Genomic DNA, 22,927 nt, shown 5'->3' with positions numbered 1-22,927 from the left:
TTACGGCAACTGTATAATTTAATACGCACATAGTCACGATGGATATAAATACACAGGAATTAACATCACGAGATTGCCATATGGTGCTATTAAATATAATTTTACATTGACATTTTTTGCATTAGTTCAATTCCGTTCAAGTAAAGGTGTTTACACATTTTATTGTTCGTACTCTCCTGCGTTCTTAGTGAACTTGAAGCTCGCACAAGTGTTGAAAAAGTTTAACTGCCTACTATACGCTATACTATCCAAAAAGCTGGTAGAGTATACAACATTGTATCTTAAATCCACAAAATCCTCTTTAGTGAATGGCTGAATGTTAATAAGAATTATCCCAACATTTTGTGCAAGAAAGTTATCATCATACACTATAACCTTCTGTGCAATTTCATTCTGTTCATATTCATAATAAACGATAGATCTACACAATTAATAAAATTGAAGTGAAGAAGTTACTTGTGCGTACTGCTAAGGATTGGAATAAGTTGCCGGCGCACTATCCGTAAGTCCAAAACAGCTGGACCTAGTTTGATGGAGCTTTTATTGGAAAGTAGTTCATTTGTGCAAGAATAACATAGGTTTTTTTTATAATTCTGATAATAAAATCTGATCAAACCTGTTGCATTAAGTCCGGCGAAACTTTGGAACTCAGCGATGGCGCGTCGCCACGAGCTCTCGTCCATGATGTGGCCGCTGGAAGGGTTCCGGACTGAAGGGCTTAAGTAACCATACTGCGCTAAATACATCTGAAATAAAAATACACATATAAAGTACATTGTGTTTTCTTAATAAAAAAAATAGTTAAGTGGAAACCTAAGGTTAATTTATTTTGCATACAATAATTCAAATCTCTTTTCATTAATTGTACATCTAATTCAAATATTACTTTACGTATTAATTTTACTTTACCATTATCTTTATGTACAGTATTATAGATACATAAATATATAGTCAAATATAATGGAAATGAGAGATTATAACAAAGCTAAACAAATTTACCTTCACAAAACTGTAACTACAGACTTATTAAAAACAGACATGTTTGTGAAATTAATTTAAACATTGAAACTTTCCAAAATAAATAAATTGTCAGTAAATGAAATTATCAGCAAATGATATGAGTAAATATAATTTCTCAGTTCCATTGAATTGGCCTATAAGCTTAATACTATCCTAAGTTCTAATTCTAATTAACACCACCACAATATACTTAAAAACAACGCTACTATGGTCATTTCAGAATGAACGACTCAATAAAACAGGTGAACATACTTAGACGAAATTCTATTGAAATAAAATATATGTTCATTGGACATTGGCATAGACTACATATTATATGCTATACTTGATAGAGTTTAAAAGATAACTACACTAAATTGTTTACAAGCGTCTTAACTTATGTAACACTAGATGAATCATATGTACATAACCTTTATTTTTATAAAAAATACATTATACGAATTATAAAACTTATGTAGAGTAATTTGGTCTGTTATGGAAATATTATCGTTCTCTATTCAAACAAAACTTAATTAGTATTTTTTATCTTTACAACTGTATAACTTAAGATAATTATAATACTTTTTATTTTTTCTTGAATTGGTAATAGTATGATGATATATAGCAATTACTTTTTTATTTTTAAACATCTCGAACAAAGTTATATGTAAACACTCGTATTACAGTGGTAAGTATCTATTATTGTTGGAAGAAACCTATTATTATTTTTTCTTCTATTGTTCTCGTTAACAGATTGCATAAATTAGATCAACATTTTTTTCTCTGCTGTGTCCGACAATACATCTAATAAACTTTATATTGTGTATATCAGGGTACGAGATATTTACGTAGCATTATTCAATCAGTGTGCAAATTTTAAGTTTTTTTTAAAATATAGATAGTGATTTGTTAATCTTTATTGTATTTAAGTATTATCACAACAAAGTCAAGGTCACCCCCCCATTGTTTATTGTCTGCGATATGGATAATAATAAAACAAAAATGAAATGAAATGCTTCTGAGTATAATGATATAAACAAGATAATTCAAAATACCATGTGCGTCATTTGTAATATTATTACGTGAAAATTTAAGCTACCTTATCAATTGCCGTAACTAATATTATAATGTAATATTTTTACTTCGAATTGAAGAAAATTACAAACTAAATACATGTGTTTTTTTACCTTAAATCTTTAAACTTCGTGTAAATAATTATGTGCATGTATATACAGTTAGTAATCTTGCATTACAATAAATTCTTACGATGTTCTTGGATCCCCACGGGTGATAGTCCAGATATCGATATGACTAGAAGATAAAGAAACACGTTTACAAGCCAATCAAAATATATAGATGTAATAAGTGTCCATTTTACAACTTATCATTAGTTAATTGAAAATTTTATACCATTAACATAGTTTTAACACAGATTAACTAAGATTAAAAGACAATAAATTCCACAAGAAATCATCAAAAATTCTAAACGAAGGCAGGATTTGCGTATAAAATGAGTACTCGATAAGTTTGCACAATATAAGTAACAAAATTATAGTAATTGACTACAGTAATACTAGTAAGGTAAACACAATTCTAGAATAAAGCTACTCTATATATGTTTTTCCTAAAAAAAAAAATTGTGTATTTATTTTGAGACAGTGTGTTTTAGCGCGCCTCAAGTTATGAAGCATATATGTTATGTAGATAAAAAAAATCATGGGCAAGGAACTTTACAGATTGGAGTTGAAGAGACCGAGATACAGCTGACCTTGGCGACAGCCGGCGACGCCTGTCGCGTGACCTGCATCACAATGTGCCGGCACATGTGTCGCCCTGGTACCACCACGCCGCCACTCCGTCACTCATTCTTTGTTACCTCTTGCTTCGGGGAACACGACGTAGTCTACCGACGCAGTCAATACCCCCGAAAGAACGCCGCTATTGTTCTATGGTAACGTATGAAAATGTCTACAGATTTATTATGTCTCCTTAAATATGCACACCTGCGGTTACCATCATCGTTGCATCTCGGATCATGTTGATAACAAAGGAATATTTAATATCTTTTAAGTATTAAAATTGCGATGTATGTGCAGGCTTTTTGCATACAGTATCATTGTCTTTAATATTATCAAAAAACCTAGTTCATTTAAAATAGAAATGGGACGATTTCTTAGGTGGATCACGTATTTTTTTAACTGTAATGTTTTACACGTCTGTAGGAGAGAAACGAACGAGTGCAACCAAGTAATAAGAAGCGTCGAAGGATTATGCATTATAAATGACTTACTACAGGGACTAGTTTTGTTTTTGGGCGCGCTGGTAACGAGTCGCGTTCTCTGACATCTGAAGTATTGTTTGTCGTTTGCATACAGAAATTATTTGCACAAAGAGTGTTACAACTTTACACTGAGATATAAGATGCTCAAGGTTACTTCAAAAAGATCAAATCTCAAGAACTAAACAGTTCATTTTTATAAGTAAATATATCGAAACACTAAGAAATTAAAAACAATAATTATTATATTTTTCTACTTTAAAGTTCGTAATAGTTTTAACAAGAAAGTTGAATGAAATCGCTTAATTTTAACATATAAAAAGTATATAGTTGTTTTTAAAGAAAAAGGTCTTGACTGGCAACAAAGATTAAAAAGTCGGTACTGACGTGGAATGTTTTCGCCAATTAGCGGCATATGGTCGCAGATTTAAAAGCGCCATGGCAATTGGTATGGGCGTATCGAGGTCAGTGTGCCTCAATGAATAACGGTTGGAAGCTGGGCTTACGACCGATCGGCACAATGCGGCCCGTAAACCCACGACCCACATTACATTCCAAAAACGTAATGACGCATAATGTTAAAAATATGTATATAATAATGTTATCTCTTAATAATTCCAAATTTTATCTTTCTCTTAATATTCCAAATACAAAATTAGGTCGTTGTATCAAACTCTATATTGTATCAAAATCAAACTCTATTTATTCTCTTTAACATTTTTCAGTATAAATTTTATGTCTGTAATCAAATATCTTAAGAACATAAATTGTTGTTATTTGATAGAATTAACATTTTTTACATTATATCTCATAGAAACATCCTTCCAAATTAAAAGGATCTGTCGATAAGAAAAAAAATCAAAAAACCCTTAAATATGGTAAAGAAGGATGCCTATTTTCAATTGACTAGTAAAATTTTCCTTTCCAGACTAAAAAATAACCTTAAAGGAAATTTATGTTACAGTGAAATAACAATGATTATAAACAATAAATCAATTTATAATTAATCGAAGTCACGTCAAAATGTCGCCATCAATAAGAGAGAAGACGTTTCATGTTCCATTATTCATTCGCGTTAACTACAATAAAAATAAAATAGTGTTGATGTACTCGTAGGCAACACTCACTTCCGGTCGGGCCTTTGTTTGTTGTGTGTAAAGTGTTTGAATCATACTGTTAGGCTACGCATGCATCGCCACACAAACTACAAATATACCTTTTACGGAAATTTTTAATAAAGAAATATTGACTCTAGATAAATAAAACGCATTTAAAATCATGAGCGGTCGAGGAATATTCAATGAGAATACTGCTTTTAACTACTGATAGGTTTTTTACACTCAGAATTTTGTAAATAATTTTTTCCTTACACTTTACATTTGAGTTTTATAAATAATTTTTGATGTACACAAATCGGACTTAAAAATTTATTATCGATTCGTCCATGTACAAAGATTTATTTATTGTATGTTGAATATATCCGACGAAATAACATTGCAACTTGATAAATCTAAAGTTTGCACGTGATACATGCGGGCAGTTAATGACAAAGCACAATACATAGTGGCCTAGCATGGGCTGCGTGATCGTAATTTGTCAAGCTATTGTCATGTGTTTGATAACATCGTAAAATAATTTTTGTTATATAATTGAACAAATATATTCATACAGATTTCTAACAGACTAAAAGTATCGGAGTTAATTCATGTTAGTTAATTCTTTATGCGTTTGTGCTTAAAATTCTTATTAGAGATAAAATAATTAATTCAATCTTTCTAAGAAACTAGAGTAAGTAATACTGATATGCCATACCGTGAATGAGAAGATAAACATAAAAATAACAATCGCAACAAAACAATCATAATATTGTCGTCGTGTGGATGAATTCGACGGGGAATTACTAAGGACTCGCAGAACACAAACGTAAAAGAATATGTAATATAATACAAAATAAATAAAAACTCTACTCTTTTTAAAGTTTTACAGCTTACATTTTGTTGTTAAAGCAAATATGTTTTTCGCTAGTTGATTTGTAGCTTCTTGTACTCTTAAACTTGACTGATTTTAAGAAATGAATTGTTATTCAATTAGAATTCTTTCCGATTGTCAGGGATATTTTCAAACATGTTTTTAATTTTTATTTAATCAACTTATATAATGTTTTTCATAGTTCATTTATGAAGTAGTCTTTTAGTGTAAACATATAGAAATAATACAACGTCTGCTGTACTCAGGACATCAATTGTTAACAAATTACGGCATTGAAAGTTGCAATTACGATGTTATTATAGTTGGAGTGAAACGAACTTAGCAGCCTTGTTAAATCCCACTAAGGAAGATGATTCCGGATTGCGTCGTTATTTACATTCTTAATGAGGTAAAGACCTGTCTTTAGCATTCAATCATCATAGACATCTTTTGTTTTTCTATTTTGATACTCATTTTTAATTTAGCTTCATAATCGATTAATTATCTTAATAATTTGTCGCTATCATTTATCGATTGAAATGTTTTTTTTTTACATTTCTGCATAACCAGCATTATGGTGTTAAAGTAAAAACTGTTATCTTATGATATATCACCATTGCTTTGCCTTGCTTAGGTTGATATCATTTAACAAATTGCTATTATAGGAAAATCCTTCTGATTGATACACGGAGTACTCTATTAAAATCTACTCTGTGGTTGTTCTAAATTTCTTTAAATTCGAAAGCCATTCTAGTATTTGGATTGTTTAATAAAGGATCATTGCATTTGTAAAAATATTTGTTAAATAATTATAAAAATGTATTCTTATAAGACAGTTGTATACTAACTTGTTTCTTAGACATAACTAAACTTGTTTGTACTACGACTTGTAAGTTAAATGATTCACATTTAATTGTTTATAATAATATGCAAATGTAAATTAATAAACGATTGTTTACAAAGCACCTGTTTAATTGTATTACAGATGAAGAAAAAAGATTTATGTTATTAACATTCCCTGCGTGTAAACAAAATAATGTTAATCGGTTTTATTAAATTACTGACACGTGCTTTTTCCATCTAACTCCTGCTTACATTTTGCTGCGCCACTCCTGACTCGTGGTATGAATTAGATTTATCTAACCACAGTATATACATATAAATGGCTTATTAACCTATTTAAGAATAAATTGTTCATAAAAGTTGTTATTGATAGTACACGTGCTGACATAATTTGAAAATAATAACAGAATTCCATGATATATTTCGTAGTTATCTCAGTGTTTACCTCAATACGTGTAACTACGTTACTCTACACGTGTAAATAATGATACAAAATTGAACGCAGTTTAATAAAATGTTTTATTTTAGTATAATTTTCTGTATGAAACAATAAATAACATTTCAATAAGTGAATGCAATTAGTTATGCTTAAATATGTCAAGTTTTAGTTAAGAATATAGTTAATATAGAGCATTACTACGGGAATTACTACTGCGTGTCTTGTATATAGTGATGTAAAGGTGGCGCAACATATACATTGTAAATTATGTACTCAATATATAAGATGTGAATAGGAATGTGCATTGATAGTAAACAAACATCCTGCGATGAGTCGACATAAAAATCAGACAAATAAACCTTGGCAATAAGATACAAATAGAATACATAATTAATATGTATATGTTTCTTTTGTTTTTGCTGTATCTATTTAGACTTGATTGTAACTATAAAGTTAAATGATTAATCGTGGATTTCTGAGACTAAAATCCCCGTTTAAAACATATTATTTTTATCTCTGTTTTGCCAAAGAAATGTTTGTTTGGTCTCAGAAAACAAAGGTAAAATTCTAAAATCTTAAAAAGGTATTTTGTATTAAACATTAGAATGGAAAAAAATATAACTAATTTCGCGCTAATTACTTGCCTTAAGTGATAAACAGATATAATAGTTTCTATTGTGTTGTGACAAATGTAAAGGTTCATCTACAGATAATCGCCACTAATCTCTGTCAGCCAGCTTATCCCACCTAATGCTGGATCTTATTCATTAGCACACGCAATAAATAATAGCAACAATAATTATTTTCAATTATGAAGTCATTGTCAAATGATAGTAAATAGAATCAATCGCGTGTGGACGGACATTTTCTCCTAGTAGAAGGTAGAAAATACATTTTTTTTATGTCCACGACCGCCCTCTGTCAGTCACATGCGTCTGCCACGTGTACGCATCATACTTTTCTGATATAATTGACAATGATTTGCTGATTACTGCCAATCGATTTTGTGCACGTGTATTACAAATAAAAAAAATACACATTGGGTAAATACAATGTATGTGAAACATATGCGAAATAAACAACTTTTAGCTAAGACTTTAAGAGCCGACTTGTTGACACTACTATAATAGTTTTAGTATGTAATTTTTTTGTTAAAAGTTTTGTTGTAATTTTGCTAGTAGAGAATACAAAATGATAATATATAAAGTGCGATGACAACTACCATCATGTCATGTAGAGACGTCGCAGACAATGCTTGGGAGCGTCAAGTGGAGCGCTTGCGGCCGTGGCGCGCGTTCTGAAGGTCGACGGGCGCTTCCTGCGTGCGTGACGCGCATGCGCGAACCCCTCCCCCTCGCACCTCTCCTCACTTGTCGCAGGTGTCAATCGTAAAAACACTGACCGAATGCGACATCTCCGGCGCGTTGACCGTTACAAGGAAATAATTTTTTAAAACTATTTAACTTTAACTCATTACTTGTGCTTAGTTTGTAATAGGTTCCGTAAATAGTATTAGAATATTGAACTAGTCATTTTAAAAGGCAATAGACTCCATTGATTCTTTCCCCATGACATACGGAAAGTAAATAAGAATTGAACGACACCTTACTAAATTAAAACAATGGGAGATAAACTCTTATAAACTTACTAATAGGTATATTATCGTTGCTCTGTTTTGACGTAAGTATACATGTATTTATATGTAACAATGTAAAGAAAGGATCTCGCGAACAATATCGGTTAACAGCATTTCGCAGCAGCCGTTAGTCAAAAAATAAATTGACTTGCGGTACCATCGAGGTGACCGGGTCGCCCCATGCGTCGGCGCTGTTTGAGGTAACGACTTATTGTCAGATGCGATCTATTCGCGCTGCGCGAAACTCGTCCGTATTTTTAAATATGCTGGTGTTGTTTCACTTTATATTATGACCATTACGTGCGGCCTATTTTATTGCGACACAAAGCGACTCGTCTCAAATCTTCCTTCCTTCATGTTAACATCCATTCTTGGAAGCCAGAACCTTTTATTTTTTCATCATAAAAATCTCACGATACTAACAGTTCTCTTCTTATAATCTTTTCCTTCCGTGAAACATTTAAAAGATTATTTTCTCAGGATTTGCAGACGTCGACCCCTGTTAAAGGCTTCTATGTAGTTCTATGTATATCCAAATTTTGTTTTTAAGTCACGTCTAGTATGCTAACGCTGGAGGTATCGATCTTTAAAATACAAACCCAAAAGGTATTGTTACTATGCTGATTGTGTATGCAGTGTACGCAACGATCCACAACGGCTAGATATTATCTGAACAAAACGAACGTATTACGTCGATATATTTGTATGTGACATAAATTAAAAAATCGTTTTGACAAATCGAATTAGAAGTTATGGTGAGTTAAGAAATTTAAGACATTAAAATATTTAACCAATAGGATGGTCATTTTATAAAGCCAAAGATTTTATCCATTATATTTAAAACGTTAGTAACTTATTACGTTGACGCTACGAAAGCTACCTCAAAGTTCAATGTTCCAAACGGCGTAGGAAATTTTACGGGAGATGTCCGTTCCATTGCGCATGAGTTGAATTTTGATATTGAATTAATCGCGCAGGTAAGGTTCGATGAAAACAAAGAACATCACAGGTTCCCGCACTCTCCGACTGGGCCATTGTTCGTCGTGCAGGAATTCACTAGGATAATGACCCTACCAAAAAGGGTGCGTTAATCATAACAGTATTCAATAAGCAGGAAATGCGTTTTTAATTCAGTCACGTAATATTGAAGTACATTGACTTAATATTTGAATATCAAAATTGAAAACATTCTTTCGTGTTCAATCATCGTAAAGTATACGCATAATATGTATATATACGTCTGTAGTCAGCCGTATCCTAGTAACGAAGGCAGCAGTTCAATACTTTTTATCACAGCTGATTCAGCCGTTGTATCATACAGATTGCTCATTAAATTACATTACTTGTAGACATTTGTATGCAAACATGTTTTATGCATACAGATGCTTAAATAAAAATAGATACCAGTACGTTCAAAAAAATCGTTAATATGTTACAAGAAGTAAATAATTAATTAAGCACTGTTGTTTAATAAAATATAAATAAATTAACCGATTTTCAATTACATTTAAGGAAAAATACCAAAAATAAGACTTGGACTTTATAACTGAAGTAATAAAACCAACGGTATTCCCATAATTCCTTTAACAAACATGCAAAGGTTTTCCTTCAGTTTTAATTACACGGTTGACAAAGAACTTGTTAGACTCTTGTTACTAAGTACTATTTAATTGATGCAATGGAAACTAAAAATGTTAAATATTCAAACATATTATTAATATTACTGGCTTTTAATTATTATATTTAACAAAAAAAGAAATTAAAAATCTCCTAGTTCCCCTGGGCGTTTGTACGGTTTTTTCCTCATTTAATTGATATGAAATTGGAATTGTTTAAACTTGGAGAAAGATGTAGAGAAGCTTTTAAGTTTATGCTTTATGTAATTTTTTATGGATTATTATTATACTATATTATTTACTGGTGTATTTATAACATATTACATACATATAAACACATTACTGCTGTCTTTTGGGTAAATTGTTATTTCGTCTATATAATGTGTAATGTTTCATTAAACCCAACGTAATATAACTGCATAACCGGTTCATTTCAGCTGGACAGTTACCAAGTCGTTCCCCTCGTTAGTTTGGTCTGTAGTTGAAAATAAATATAACATTTACTATATTTATATATGCATTAGCTATTCGCAAACTACAATATTTCAAAAATATATTTCTTCAGTCATAATCTACGTACAAATCTTCTATCACAATCTAGGTAATCTATCACAATCTAAGTACAAATTTTAAGAAAATATAAAAAAAAAAGTTAGTGCTATTGTAACAAAGATGAACAGAGTGCCAGTAACATTTAAAGACCGTAATCAAAATCGTTATAAGTAATAAGACTTTGTGATAAGATTTTAATGAAAAACTATCATAAACTTAGATGACTCTGCGCTTAAACCTATCATTTAATTAGTCAAATAAGTTTGTCTGGCGGTATTGATTAACGCATTATTTTGTTTTAAAACTAAACGGGTTAGTGGTACGTATGCTCACCTTGACATGTCCAGCCATACTTATTATTCAAAAAACAGACCGAGAAAAACTAATCGATTGTCAGAGTCAAGGTTAAAAAATAATTAGGATAGAATTAAAATAAAAACGTTAAGAGTTAATTTAATTTAATAAAATTACGATATATCAGCTTTTGTCTAAAGCATGCACTGTTTGAAATCAATAATTAAAGTATTATTCTTCTTAAATCTACTTTAATTATAGTAGAAATATTACTACTTTATTAACATTTAAAAAACTATTTACCTTATTAAAAAACTTATAAGTAAAACGGAACTTTCAAAAAGTTGAATAAAATACTTGGGTATACTATTCTAAAAGAATAAAAAACTTTCTCATTGAAAAATTATTCAAATAAGAATCCATAATTTATTCCTCAATATATTAAAATTGAAGTAATACACAATTAAAAACATAAATCGTGTTTGTATTCGAATGTTATAAGTAAATAACATACGTCAATAAATCATATAGACGAGTGGTCGGTGATCTATGACCTAGAACTTGTGGCGAACTGAGACTGGTTCCGTGACTCACAGCACAGCCACCGATTTCTGAGAAACGTTGTTGGTTTATTAGTGTTTCCTCCCGAATCAGAAGACATGCCTACCTTACAATGACTCACTTTGTTGGTCACCAATTTAATATAACGTATCCGGATAACATGTCTGATATATCCGACACCATTGAGATAAGTCTGTGGTTAGTTATGAATGAATTTTATTACTATTAAAAAATGTAATATAGTGTTACTATCTATTGTTTATTATTTGACTAAAAAGCAAACGTTTATTGTGGTAATTAGTATACCTTTAAGATAACATAATGTATAGTTTAGGTGATAAAACAAGTAACATATATGGACCGATTACTACGTGACATCTGGAAACAAAACACTACTTTGAATTCAAGAGAACATACGAGTAGATATCGCTAATTAACTGTCTAACTAATTTAACTTTTTTTAAGCATTACTTGAAGCCTATAGACCTATTCCATTAGTAAAGATTAATTAACAATTCCGACAAAATAAACACTATTTATTAAGTTATTACAAAAGAAAAATTATTTTACATTGTATGTTTTTTCGTAAGTATCTCTCTTTTTAGCCGACTTCAAAAAGAAGGAGGTTATCAATTCGACTGTATTTTTTTTTTTTTTATGTGTGTTACCGCGAAACTCCGCCCCTGGTGGTCCGATTTTGATGAAAAATATTTTAATCGAAAGGAAGTGCTTGCAGGTGGGTCCCATTTTTTTGTTTTTTTTTTAAATAACTAGAAGACTAGTAGATTTTGAATATAGCTTCAAAATTTGTTGCGAAAATTAGGGACATTTTTGCTTTCAGCGCTGACGTAGGCTAAACTATAGGACCTACATAAAAATGATTTATGGCGAATTGTAGCTCTTTAAATGTGCTAATTAAAAGTCCGCGATAGCATATATCTATCTTTTATAGTTTTCTCACAATAACCATTTTTTTCTTCAGAAACATCAATTAAATTCATGCCCTATTTCCGACGCTATTATTCGAGTTCAGTATTAACCCTTATGTAAATAAACATGTTCATTATCAAGAGAATTTAATGTAGATTATATTTGCAATTGAAACTATATCATTCTGTCTCATAGTTTAGGAGATATCGTAAGAATAAAATTACGCGGAAACGAAAAATGCTACACGAAAAGCACAATTATGCTTTCTGGGCTTACGTAGGTCAAACTATATGACTTACATAAAAATGATGTATGGAGTAATTATAGATCCTTAAATTTGCTAAATAAAAGTCTTCGGTGGCATATATCTATCATCTATGGATGTCTCATTAAAACCATGTTATTGTGAACAAACTTCGATTAAAATGCACACGAAAAACAGCGTCGTAAGCTTACGGCGCTATTATATTATATTCGATATGAATCCTTATCCAAATAAATATGTTTGATGGCTATGGTATTAAATGCAGATTACATTAGCCTTTAAACTATGTAATTCTGATCAATAGTTTGGGAGATATTAAATAATTAAAAACTACGCGCATTCGAAAAATGCTAGTGCGGCGCGCGGCTGGACAAAATTAAAGGCAAGCTACGATGTTTTAGTTCGGTAATTTTCAATTTGTATACCGATTTTGATAATTATTTCATTGTTTAAAGGATAAGTGGTTATCTGCTGCATTCTAAATTAGTTTTTGAATTGAAGTACACACACATCAAATAGGGTCCTTTTCTTTATTTGTCTTATTTATGTCTTTATATGTATTAAGGAAATTTGTAATTGAACTTCAAATTCACTAAAAATTGTGAAATAAAACAAAAATTTTAAGAAAAAAAAATAGCCGACTTAAAAAAAAAACAATCTCAAACAAAATGCACTCAAAAGTAACCTAAAAAAAAACCAATTTCAAACAAAATGCACTCAAAAGTAACCTAAAAAAAACAATTTCAAACAAAATGCACTCAAAAGTAACATAAAAAAAAATTTCAAACAAAATGCACTAAAAAGAAACAAAATAATGTCATGAAAACTCTAAACTCTAGTAGTTAGTAGTAGGGGCTCAGTTTTCCGCAACTCCACGACAAGCGCGTATTTTGCGTGTCTCTAAACTCTAAAGAAAGTTCTCTTCTTTCTTGTAACATGTCTATATTGTATAATTATTGTTATTTTGGAGTCGGTTTCGGCCTAAGTAGGGACATAAACGTAAGTATGTCCAATACATCTCAAATATAAAATGTCACCTATTTACTTCGGCCGACACCGACTGCGAAATAACAATAATTATACAATATAGACATGTTACAAGAAAGAAGAGAACTTTCTTTAGAGTTTAGAGACACGCAAAATACGCGCTTGTCGTGGAGTTGCGGAAAACTGAGCCCCTACTACTAACTACTAGAGTTTAGAGTTTTCATGACATTATTTTGTTTCTTTTTAGTGCATTTTAAGACAAAAGTTATTTTACGAAGTTTTATTATCATCATATAACTCGTGTATATCTATTCATGTTTCTTATTAATTTTTATATATCTTTTAAGAAATCACACAAGAGGTATTACCTGTATTCAGTGAATCATAACGTAAATCCTCGTACTTAATAGCTACTATTTCAAATGACGCAAACTCATTGAAAACACATATACCTTTAATGACCAATACGGATCAACATGTGCTTAACACGGTGACTCATATTACACTGACAAAATAAATAGTCGAATATACACCGATAAATGTATCCAACCCACGTGTATTTCATCTCGGTCGTATAATGCTCGTTTCTCAATGAATGAATTTACTACTGAACGTGGGGGACTACTACGGCAGTTGGTAACAATTTATTATAATTTAGTAGCGACCGATTAGAGATGTTCTCAGAAAAAAGTGATTCAGCGATGACGATTTGTATCATATCCGATACTGATCACGTTATATAGTTATTGGTATTTACTTCATACGGAATTAAATTAAAAATGACTCAGCATTTCCTTTTAGAGATTATAAACAATTCCATAACTACTAACCGTTTTAATTTATCTGGATATAGTTTATCACGATTGTTAATGATAGCCGAGATGAACAGAATCTTTTGGAATGTTTCATTAACATCAACTTGAAATTTTTTAATTCTGTTTTTCTTTTTGTAATAATCATAACAAAGGATAGCCAACATTTTTCCACTGGTTTAGGCATATCTTACTTCTTATAAATACAAATGTTTGAATGTATGGATATTTGTTAGAAAGTATCTGCAGATGAATATACCATCAAATAACATCCATCCAACCTTTCGCATTTATAATAATAGTAAGATTGTTATTTGAATCTAGCAAAGTATAATTTACGTGTGTGTGTATGTATACACTAACGGCCATTTTGATCACTAAGGCTTAGGTTAGATTAATTAAACGTCGCTGAGTGGGAGAGAGTGGAACAAAGATGTATTGATTTAACCGAAGTATCATCAAGCGACAACAAGGTAGGTTACTATAAAAATGATTGCAAGCGTTATTATAGATAATTAAACTGCATTTATGTTCTTGCAAACAATCGATGTCGCAACAGTTGTCAACGGCAATATTATATTTTATGTGATGAGTTTTTATCAAGAAATATTCGTTATATAAGAGCTACAACTTATTTTCTAAATGAAAATGCCTATTATATTGGTATCTAAATATGAATAAAACAAATAATATATATCGCGACCAATAAAAGACTTAATATCTAAATATCGTGTTATACTAAACTTTAGGCGATTGCGTTCCTTAGCTGCAAAAATTTTAGAATCATTTTTTGGTCCTAAAGGACCAAAAAATTGGTAGTAAACGTCTAATCACACCACATTTAATTTGTATCATAAACATTATTTTTACATTATACTAGTTAAAATTGTTTACCTAATTAATTACTTAAATATTATTTCATACGTGAATGTTTAATGTACTCACCATAGCTTTGTCGGTGTCCCCAAAGGTTGGTGCTGCGCTGCTTCTGCTGAGGAAAACGAAAGCCGCCGCAATAGTCCACAATATCCTCAAACTGCTTCTTAAACTAACGAACGCCATATTGCTTCTCGATATGCTATCTCTTGTACTTATTAAGCTCATTTATTTGTACTTTTTAATTCGTTTAAATTTATCTAATATTGATGTGAACGGAATTTCATTAGTCTTAATAATTATAATTATTCTATAAAATAATTATTCATTTATTGCTATCGTTGATATGTTCTGTTGCGATGTGACTTGCTCCTTGTTTGATCTGTAACAAAAAATAAAAATGAATAAGTTGTATATTCACTGAAATTTAAAAACAAATTAAAAACAACATTTAAAATGTCATCAGGAAGACATCTGTTACACCTGAACAATTTGGAAAAAGGCTCTCTAGCATCTGTTTTCAGTATCTAAGTAGATATTCTTCTTAAATGTGTATATTATTGATTATTTTGGAATAAAAATGGTGGTAATTAACTTCGTAGATAAAATTTTAGAAAAGAAACTGCTAAAAAACAACTGAACGTTAGACGCACGACCGTTAACTACAGCGTTGTTCTTCAATTGACTATTGCAGATTAAAAAATGTACCTAAAGCTAAACTGTAACGTTTAAGAGAGGGGATGCAGTGATAAAGGATTAGTCAAGTCCCAGGTAATAATACATTAAGTTTTATACAGTAAAAGATGCGAACTGATAACAAAAATCTCTTAAAATGCGTCATTACATCAGTGTACATAAAATGACTCATTCACCTTATCCATCGTTTACTTTAATATTTAACATCCGGCTATATTTAATATACCGTTACTAACGGTGATAAACAAAAACTATCTTAGATACTATAATGGGAATAGTATCAACTCTGTGGTGTTAGTTCACTCTTGGATAACATCATTCCTGGAGGTCAAAATGTGATTATATGGCTTTTAAGATACAGATATATAGATAGTTAAAATCAATAATAATTTGTGATCCTACCATACTATTTGACAGCAACGAAAGGAACGAAATATTCTACCTTTGGATAGTGTAATACAAAAAGCAACAAGATTTAAAGAAAGTTGATGTCACAATGTAACAATACCGCATTACTTTAATTGACAATTAGAGGAAAATTTATTAACTTATAAATTATTTGTCAATAGCAAATTGCGTAGTATAAAAAATAGCAACGTTTTTAAACGTTGTTTTAATTGAAGGATTCTAGAAGGATTTCATTACAAAGAGTGGTAAAAAATTCCGCACTAAATTTTGTCACTTCAGAATTCATTATTTTATAATACTTTAAAATACAAATTTCAACCTGTATTATGTTTTCGTTTAACTGTATTTTTTGTTATTGGAATGTGTAAGAAATGTTAATAATGAAACTAAATGAATGTGTGTCAATTTATTTTTGTTGTTCTATCGTTACATTTTTGTGACTAACTGTTGTGCTCTTGACGTGTGGTAACCATTCATATGTTTGACCCAGATTCGTCGATACAAGAGGGCTGCGGGCTTGTCATCAAACATTATTATCAATAAACAAAGATAAATTGTTTCTTTATAATTAAAACTTCGCTTTTTACAATGCTGAAGTATTTACACAAAATGATAGTAGTTTTTTTTATCAGTTATAACTATTTCTTGCTTGTTAGATGTTTATATTATTTCATAATGTTTCTTCTGTTCATTAGAGATATTTGGCCAAATGCCATTTACAAATATAGTTTAACGTAAATAAACAATACTTATTTTAGAACAAAAATAATTACTTACAAGACTTGTTTCTTTATCCTACAAATTACTAGTAAACCGTTTGATCTTTTAATTTGAACAATGTTATACGAATGGCTTTATCCATACAATAATCATTTAAAAAGATAGCATTTACCTTTTCCTTTTGACGAACTCGTTTAATATATCTTATCTACACATTCCGTAGATTATGACAGTTCTTTGTGGTTAATTACGAAAACTATGTATGTTGATATATGGTTAACCGTTAACGTAAACTTGTGAATTGCTTACATAAAATAAAATATTTATTGCAAATACTAAGTTTATATTGATTTTAACAGTTGCTATATTATTGTGTTTGTTATTTTTGTGTCCTTTGATCTTGTTTTTTTTTTTTACTATTTCTTATGATCTTTAAGTAAATACGTCTGACAAAAATTTGATTTTTATAAAAATTTGATTGAAATTGGCGATATCTCTTAAGCTGTGAAAAACAAAAATTACTAAATCAAATATTCAAAATAAATTGCAGAACCAATCGATCTTAAGCAATTAGCTTTAAAGCGTTACCAAGGTTCTTTTTTGTTGTAGCTACTTTTCAACAATTATCTTTTAAATAAATGACCCGAGCAAGGGAAAATGTCATAGATTATAAAAAACTATAAAATCGAATAGATAAACATAATAATATTTATCTCTTTGATTTTAATATTATTATACAATTAAATTTACTAAGTAGATGTTAAATAGTCATACTTTAAATATCTCCCATATTATTTTGTACTCTGATATAACTGCATGACTCATTGGAGCGCTATACTATATTCTATACTCCGATTTGTCTATTATAAGTATACCATATTAAATACCGTGAATGTAAAGTGTTAAGATGGCTATAAGTCGTTACCACAAATTGAACGGGTCGCGATCGGTGTCAGGTGTTGGCGGCGGGTGTCGAAGCAATGTTCCGGTCACCAGAGCGTGGCAGGTTTCTCCGGCATTGGCTTCGGATCTCTTACCTAACCCGCCTACCGGTTATTGAAACTTTTTTTACCATACAACTCTTACCTATAAATTAAATATTGCCATTCTAATTCGATGCCTAACATCAATTACGGTTTGGGAATTGAAAAAGCAATAATTCGTCTACGCAACTGTAGATTATTTGTTGATTACCAAATAATGTGAAAAGCCACAATTACCTTCGTATACTTGCGTTTTATATGAACAAAGCTCTGGCTGAAAGTTAGTGCTTTAGCCGATTCATAAATAAAGTATATCGCAGAAAGTCAACTCTTCGTTTCTTCCTCGACAAATTAAGTACTTAAATCATTATGTTCTCAGCTATAGTTAGCATTGTTTCCTGTTCTGTACCTCAGTATGATAACATTATTCTGAAAACTTATGTTTCAAGGCGTACTAGGCATATTAGGTAGCGAATAGAAAACTAGACCTTTCACGCTTAGTATAGAAAAAAATCATGATTTCTTTTACAACCAAGTCAAGATATTAAAAGTGACACAAGCTTGGATTAAGATTAAATCTTATAACGTAAGTTGAAGCGATCAACATAGTGAGACGTGATTTCATCGTACGCACGTTACCTGTCAACGTTCACCGCGATGTTTTATTATTGCACAGGCTTCAGTTGAGAGAATATTAAGCAGGTACTTCTCTCTCGGGCTTGACGCGTACAGATTCGCATCAGTCGACCCTGGAGGACGCTTCCTCCTTCCGGACGCACTCGATCAATACAAATAATATGAACGCATTATATCTAAGATCTTAATCAGGATTACGCATCATTGAACACTACTATGAATAGTTGATAAGAGTTTTTTGTACAATACTGTCTACCCCCGATTGTACGGGATAGTATAAGAGACTAAAATATTATTTTTTATTGGTATATTATGTAAACCTCCCGGAAACGCGGAATTATAAGAAAGAAAGGAAACTAATATTAATTATTTTAGTTGTAAGCACGTTAAGAAACAAGTTATTTGTTATTAAAATCTTGTTAAAGAATTTTTTTTGTTATTGGTAAATATTGTTTAAAATAATCTCTATTGGACATATCAAAGAAAATCTAGGCCACAATCTCAGGTCGTGGTCAACAATTACAAGGCTAATAGTCTAATAACTATAATAGGTGCATACAAATTGTATAACCTGTTATATAGTCAAAGTTTAATGTAGTTTTACACGACCCTTATATGATTTTTAGACTGGGATACCGATTTTACGTGAATCTTCAGATATTGTCTGTTCGACATATTCCAAGATCTGTTAGTAGTTTCGAAATTAGTGACTGTATTTAATTAAAACAATTACTACCAGTGTTGAATTTGATTAATGAACATTTAACAAAACGTACATCCTCAATCACTATTGATTAAAAATAAATATGACTGAAAACTACAGTTGTATATGTATTTAAGACAGTTGAGTTGACCTTTGTAAAAACATTACTACATTCATATTGAACTAAGCGATTAAAATGACTCATTGCAATTAGTTCGAAATATAAACAATGATTATTCGAAAAACCAAACTTTAATATTATCATTAGGAAAACAATTGATTCAAATATTATAGTAAAATCTGTGCAGTTTGACTGTATCGATAGATTCAACAATTTTATTATCACTCACCGCTATTTAATAGACAAAAATATTTGTTTCATCGTCCATGTTTTTGGAAAACAGTTTCTCTCACAATCAAACTTTAATTCAGTAAATTTCTTCTTAGTTTCGTAAAGAATTTCTAACACGAAACATGTAAGATCAAACCTTATCACTTATGATAAGGTATAACGGCCTTATCCACCGAATTTATCTGATAATAGTGTTCACGATACAACGCCCCACTTTGAAACAATTATTTATCGCCTTTTGAAACTGTAGTGCCACTTGTACAAAACTTGATAAATAAATAAAAAAATGCATCATAAAACGAGTAATTACATATTGAATGCATCTAATATGTGTTTATTAGCGAGCTTTAAAAGTATTAAGAACTATTTACATATCTCTACAATATAATTTTTTTCCAATGAGTATTAAGCTACAAGTACTCATATTGTTTCAATGTTAAATACCTTTCTTTCAGGCAAAAAAATAAGCTGCGAAACGCGGTGGTTATAGTTCATTGTGCTCTCAGCATATCTTATGTGTTTGTATGTCATTAGAGTAAAAAAAAATTAAAAACGAATCAAACAATGCATCGATATTCGCTTTATGTCGATTATTTATTCGGTACATGTAAGAAAGGCGAGTGACCAGCGAGGATAGCATTTAAATACAAATAGTACGACCACCCGTGTTGCATATCTTTAAGTATCAATGAACGGTGAAAAATGTGATATACATCTTAATATATATATTTCTTGTGTGCGTGTGTATGTGACTGAACTCCTCCTAAACGACTGGACCAATTTTGATGAAATTTTTTGTGTGTGTTCGTGGAGATTCGAGAATGGTTTAGATTTACAGTTTTTTTTTTTTTTTTTTTTTTAATTCCGCGCGGACGGAGTCGCGACCGACAGCTATCTTAATATATATATTTCTTGTGTGCGTGTGTATGTGACTGAACTCCTCCTAAACGACTGGACCAATTTTGATGAAATTTTTTGTGTGTGTTCGTGGAGATTCGAGAATGGTTTAGATTTACAGTTTTTTTTTTTTTTTTTTTTAATTCCGCGCGGACGGAGTCGCGACCGACAGCTAGTAAATATATACATTTTTATTATCAACCAATCCGCACTGGGCTAGCGTGGTTTATTAAAGCCTAGTCACATCTGACTTATGGTGGGCTCGAACTCCTTAGCAGAGTTGTATATCAATTTCACTGCTTGTAAATATTACAGTTAAATTTAAAATAATGTAAATGAAAATAGAGATAGGTGTAGAACTGAATGGTCATTTAAAATTATACAATTATTTGTCGTCTTTAAATTCTTAAGCTCCCAGACATATACTGTAAAGAGATAAAATTGATGTATTGTACCGAAACATATTGTGATTTGAGAACATTTATAGAATAAATAAGTTTTGCCTCCAAAACGTATTATATGTATACAAATTATGTATCGAAAGTGGCAAAAAACCAAGATTTTTAACGATAGGCTCGTCTCGTAAATATTATTGTACTACTCGTGCTGCTAACAAATACTGCTCACAGTACAATTCTGTTTGATCATTTACGATGTTACATTAGTTGATAGATAAGTAAAATATTTATGCGGTTATTGTTAAAGTATTCATTTATATTCTATTATGAAAAGTTTTATAGAAATAGTAATTACATAAAATGATTTTAAATAAAACTAGATTTATCTTACCGTAAAATAGTCCTTGTGGAGGAAACGCAATCCTTACTACTCGAATCATTAAAGTCTATAATTCCACTAGTGCGATCACGCTTAAAAAAATCTAATAACAAGTTGTATAAAAAATTGGAATCGGTAACACAGAGCACTAAGTAAGGCACCGAAAGTCCCGCGATGTTCACTTTTTTTCTTTGCAATTGACACGAAATTTCAAAGAAAATGTGCGTGTCGCGTGGCGGGAAAACTGCGACTGCGATCGAAGCGCCGGGGCACGACCTACCGCAGTCCGCGACTATGCCAGAGTGTACGGCGCGATCCGCGCCCTCGCTTATAATAGCACTAGCCTCGCCTCGCGCCGCGCACCCTCCCGCGCCTTCCTTCGTCCTCCTGCCTCCTCAGAAGCCTCCACTTGCCCCCTCGCCCGACTGAACTTAACTTTACAGCAAAGCTTTCGCCGAAACAACTAAATATTCTTTCACTCACATTTTTCAGCGAAAACTTTTGTTGTGGTTCGATAAAATCAAATCGATGTAGTTATATATTGATTAACGATTCGGAAAAGCGAAATAATTTCCTGTAACAGTAAGTATTGTAATGCGGACTTTAATATATCATGAAAATAGGCCTCATTTATTAAATTCAAACATCAATAAAATTCAATGGATGATCATAATTTAGTATTTTTTTATTAGAAATTAAAGGCCCAATAATAACTTGCCACAAAGTACGATTTTTTTTTACAATAAGTAAAAAACTCTTTTTGTATATTAGGTTTTTGGTAAATTCATTCGTCTTATGTAAGTAAGAGCACAATAAAAATTAACTACTTATATTTAATCTAATATTTTAATTTCTATATATATTAACTATACTACTTATATTTTAATGATAAATGAATATCGTTTATTTCGTATTTATTTCTCTAAATTTCAACAAGTCATTTTATTAGGTATTTGTTTATTTATTACCGGTTTATTTGCTTCAAATTATTTTTTAAAAAAACAGGAAACTTAAATTTCTGGTAAATTCTATGTTACTTAGTTGCATTTTTTAATAGAGTTGTTGACGTAATTACCATTAAAATACGTAAATTCATCGGTTTCTTAAGGAAAAACAAATTGTTAGTATTTACATCACCCCGACTGACTTTATCCCTATGACCCTCGGGAGGAAGTATTTAGACAAAAAGATGTCACAATAAAACAGACATTCTTCTTAATTCAGAGTCAGACAAGTAGAAAAGTATAGCAGATTATTTAGCTATATGTTATGGATCTAATAATAATCCAGCCAGGAACAAATCCATTTACAAATGCACAGTCACGGGGCAATGGTCCAAAATGACTCACGCTCGCAAGAAATGGACCCCGAAATACGAGTACATATGTAGGATATTTTCAATGCACATCTTTTATTATTCATATACAGAATGTTATTAATCGTATTTTAAACTTCACGCGGATCATCATGACATCGGACGCATCTGAATTGCCTCTTATGAACCAATTAATCAAGAAAATGCTTAAAAATAAAACAATTAAGAAGTGCTTCTCGATAAAGCTATTACGGTTTCATTCTTTAAAAGCAAACAGAGAAAATTCTCAAAAATGTTTCCTCATGTAAATTTGATATTATTAAAACTAAACAGGCTATTAACTTGACGTGTACTTAGTGTTTTAAAAAACATAAAATGTACGGC

At 30.9% G+C, this 22,927-nt stretch overlaps 1 protein-coding gene across 6 annotated transcripts in view; it reads right to left on the bottom strand.

Moving 5' to 3' along the window:
• Nucleotides 1–21,518, bottom strand: part of LOC106712426 (matrix metalloproteinase-14) — a 32,591-nt gene extending 11,073 nt beyond the window's left edge. For all 6 annotated transcript variants that reach the window (XR_001357075.2, XR_001357077.2, XR_001357078.2 and 3 more), the window contains exons 1-3: nt 21,241–21,518; nt 15,126–15,438; nt 617–746 (exon numbers count right to left, since the gene is read on the bottom strand). Coding sequence is in view for 2 of the 6 variants with exons in the window: in XM_014504992.2 (XP_014360478.2) it covers nt 617–746; nt 15,126–15,284 (289 nt within the window). In the remaining 4 variants the exon portion in view is untranslated. The remainder of the gene's footprint in view (nt 1–616; nt 747–15,125; nt 15,439–21,240) is intronic.
• Between the last annotated feature and the right edge of the window lie 1,409 nt (nt 21,519–22,927).

Source organism: Papilio machaon, chromosome 3, assembly GCF_912999745.1.
Source record: "Papilio machaon chromosome 3, ilPapMach1.1, whole genome shotgun sequence".
Taxonomy (NCBI): domain Eukaryota; kingdom Metazoa; phylum Arthropoda; class Insecta; order Lepidoptera; family Papilionidae; genus Papilio; species Papilio machaon.
Note: the sequence above shows the minus strand (reverse complement) of the source record. Positions and strands in the feature narration are given on the sequence as shown.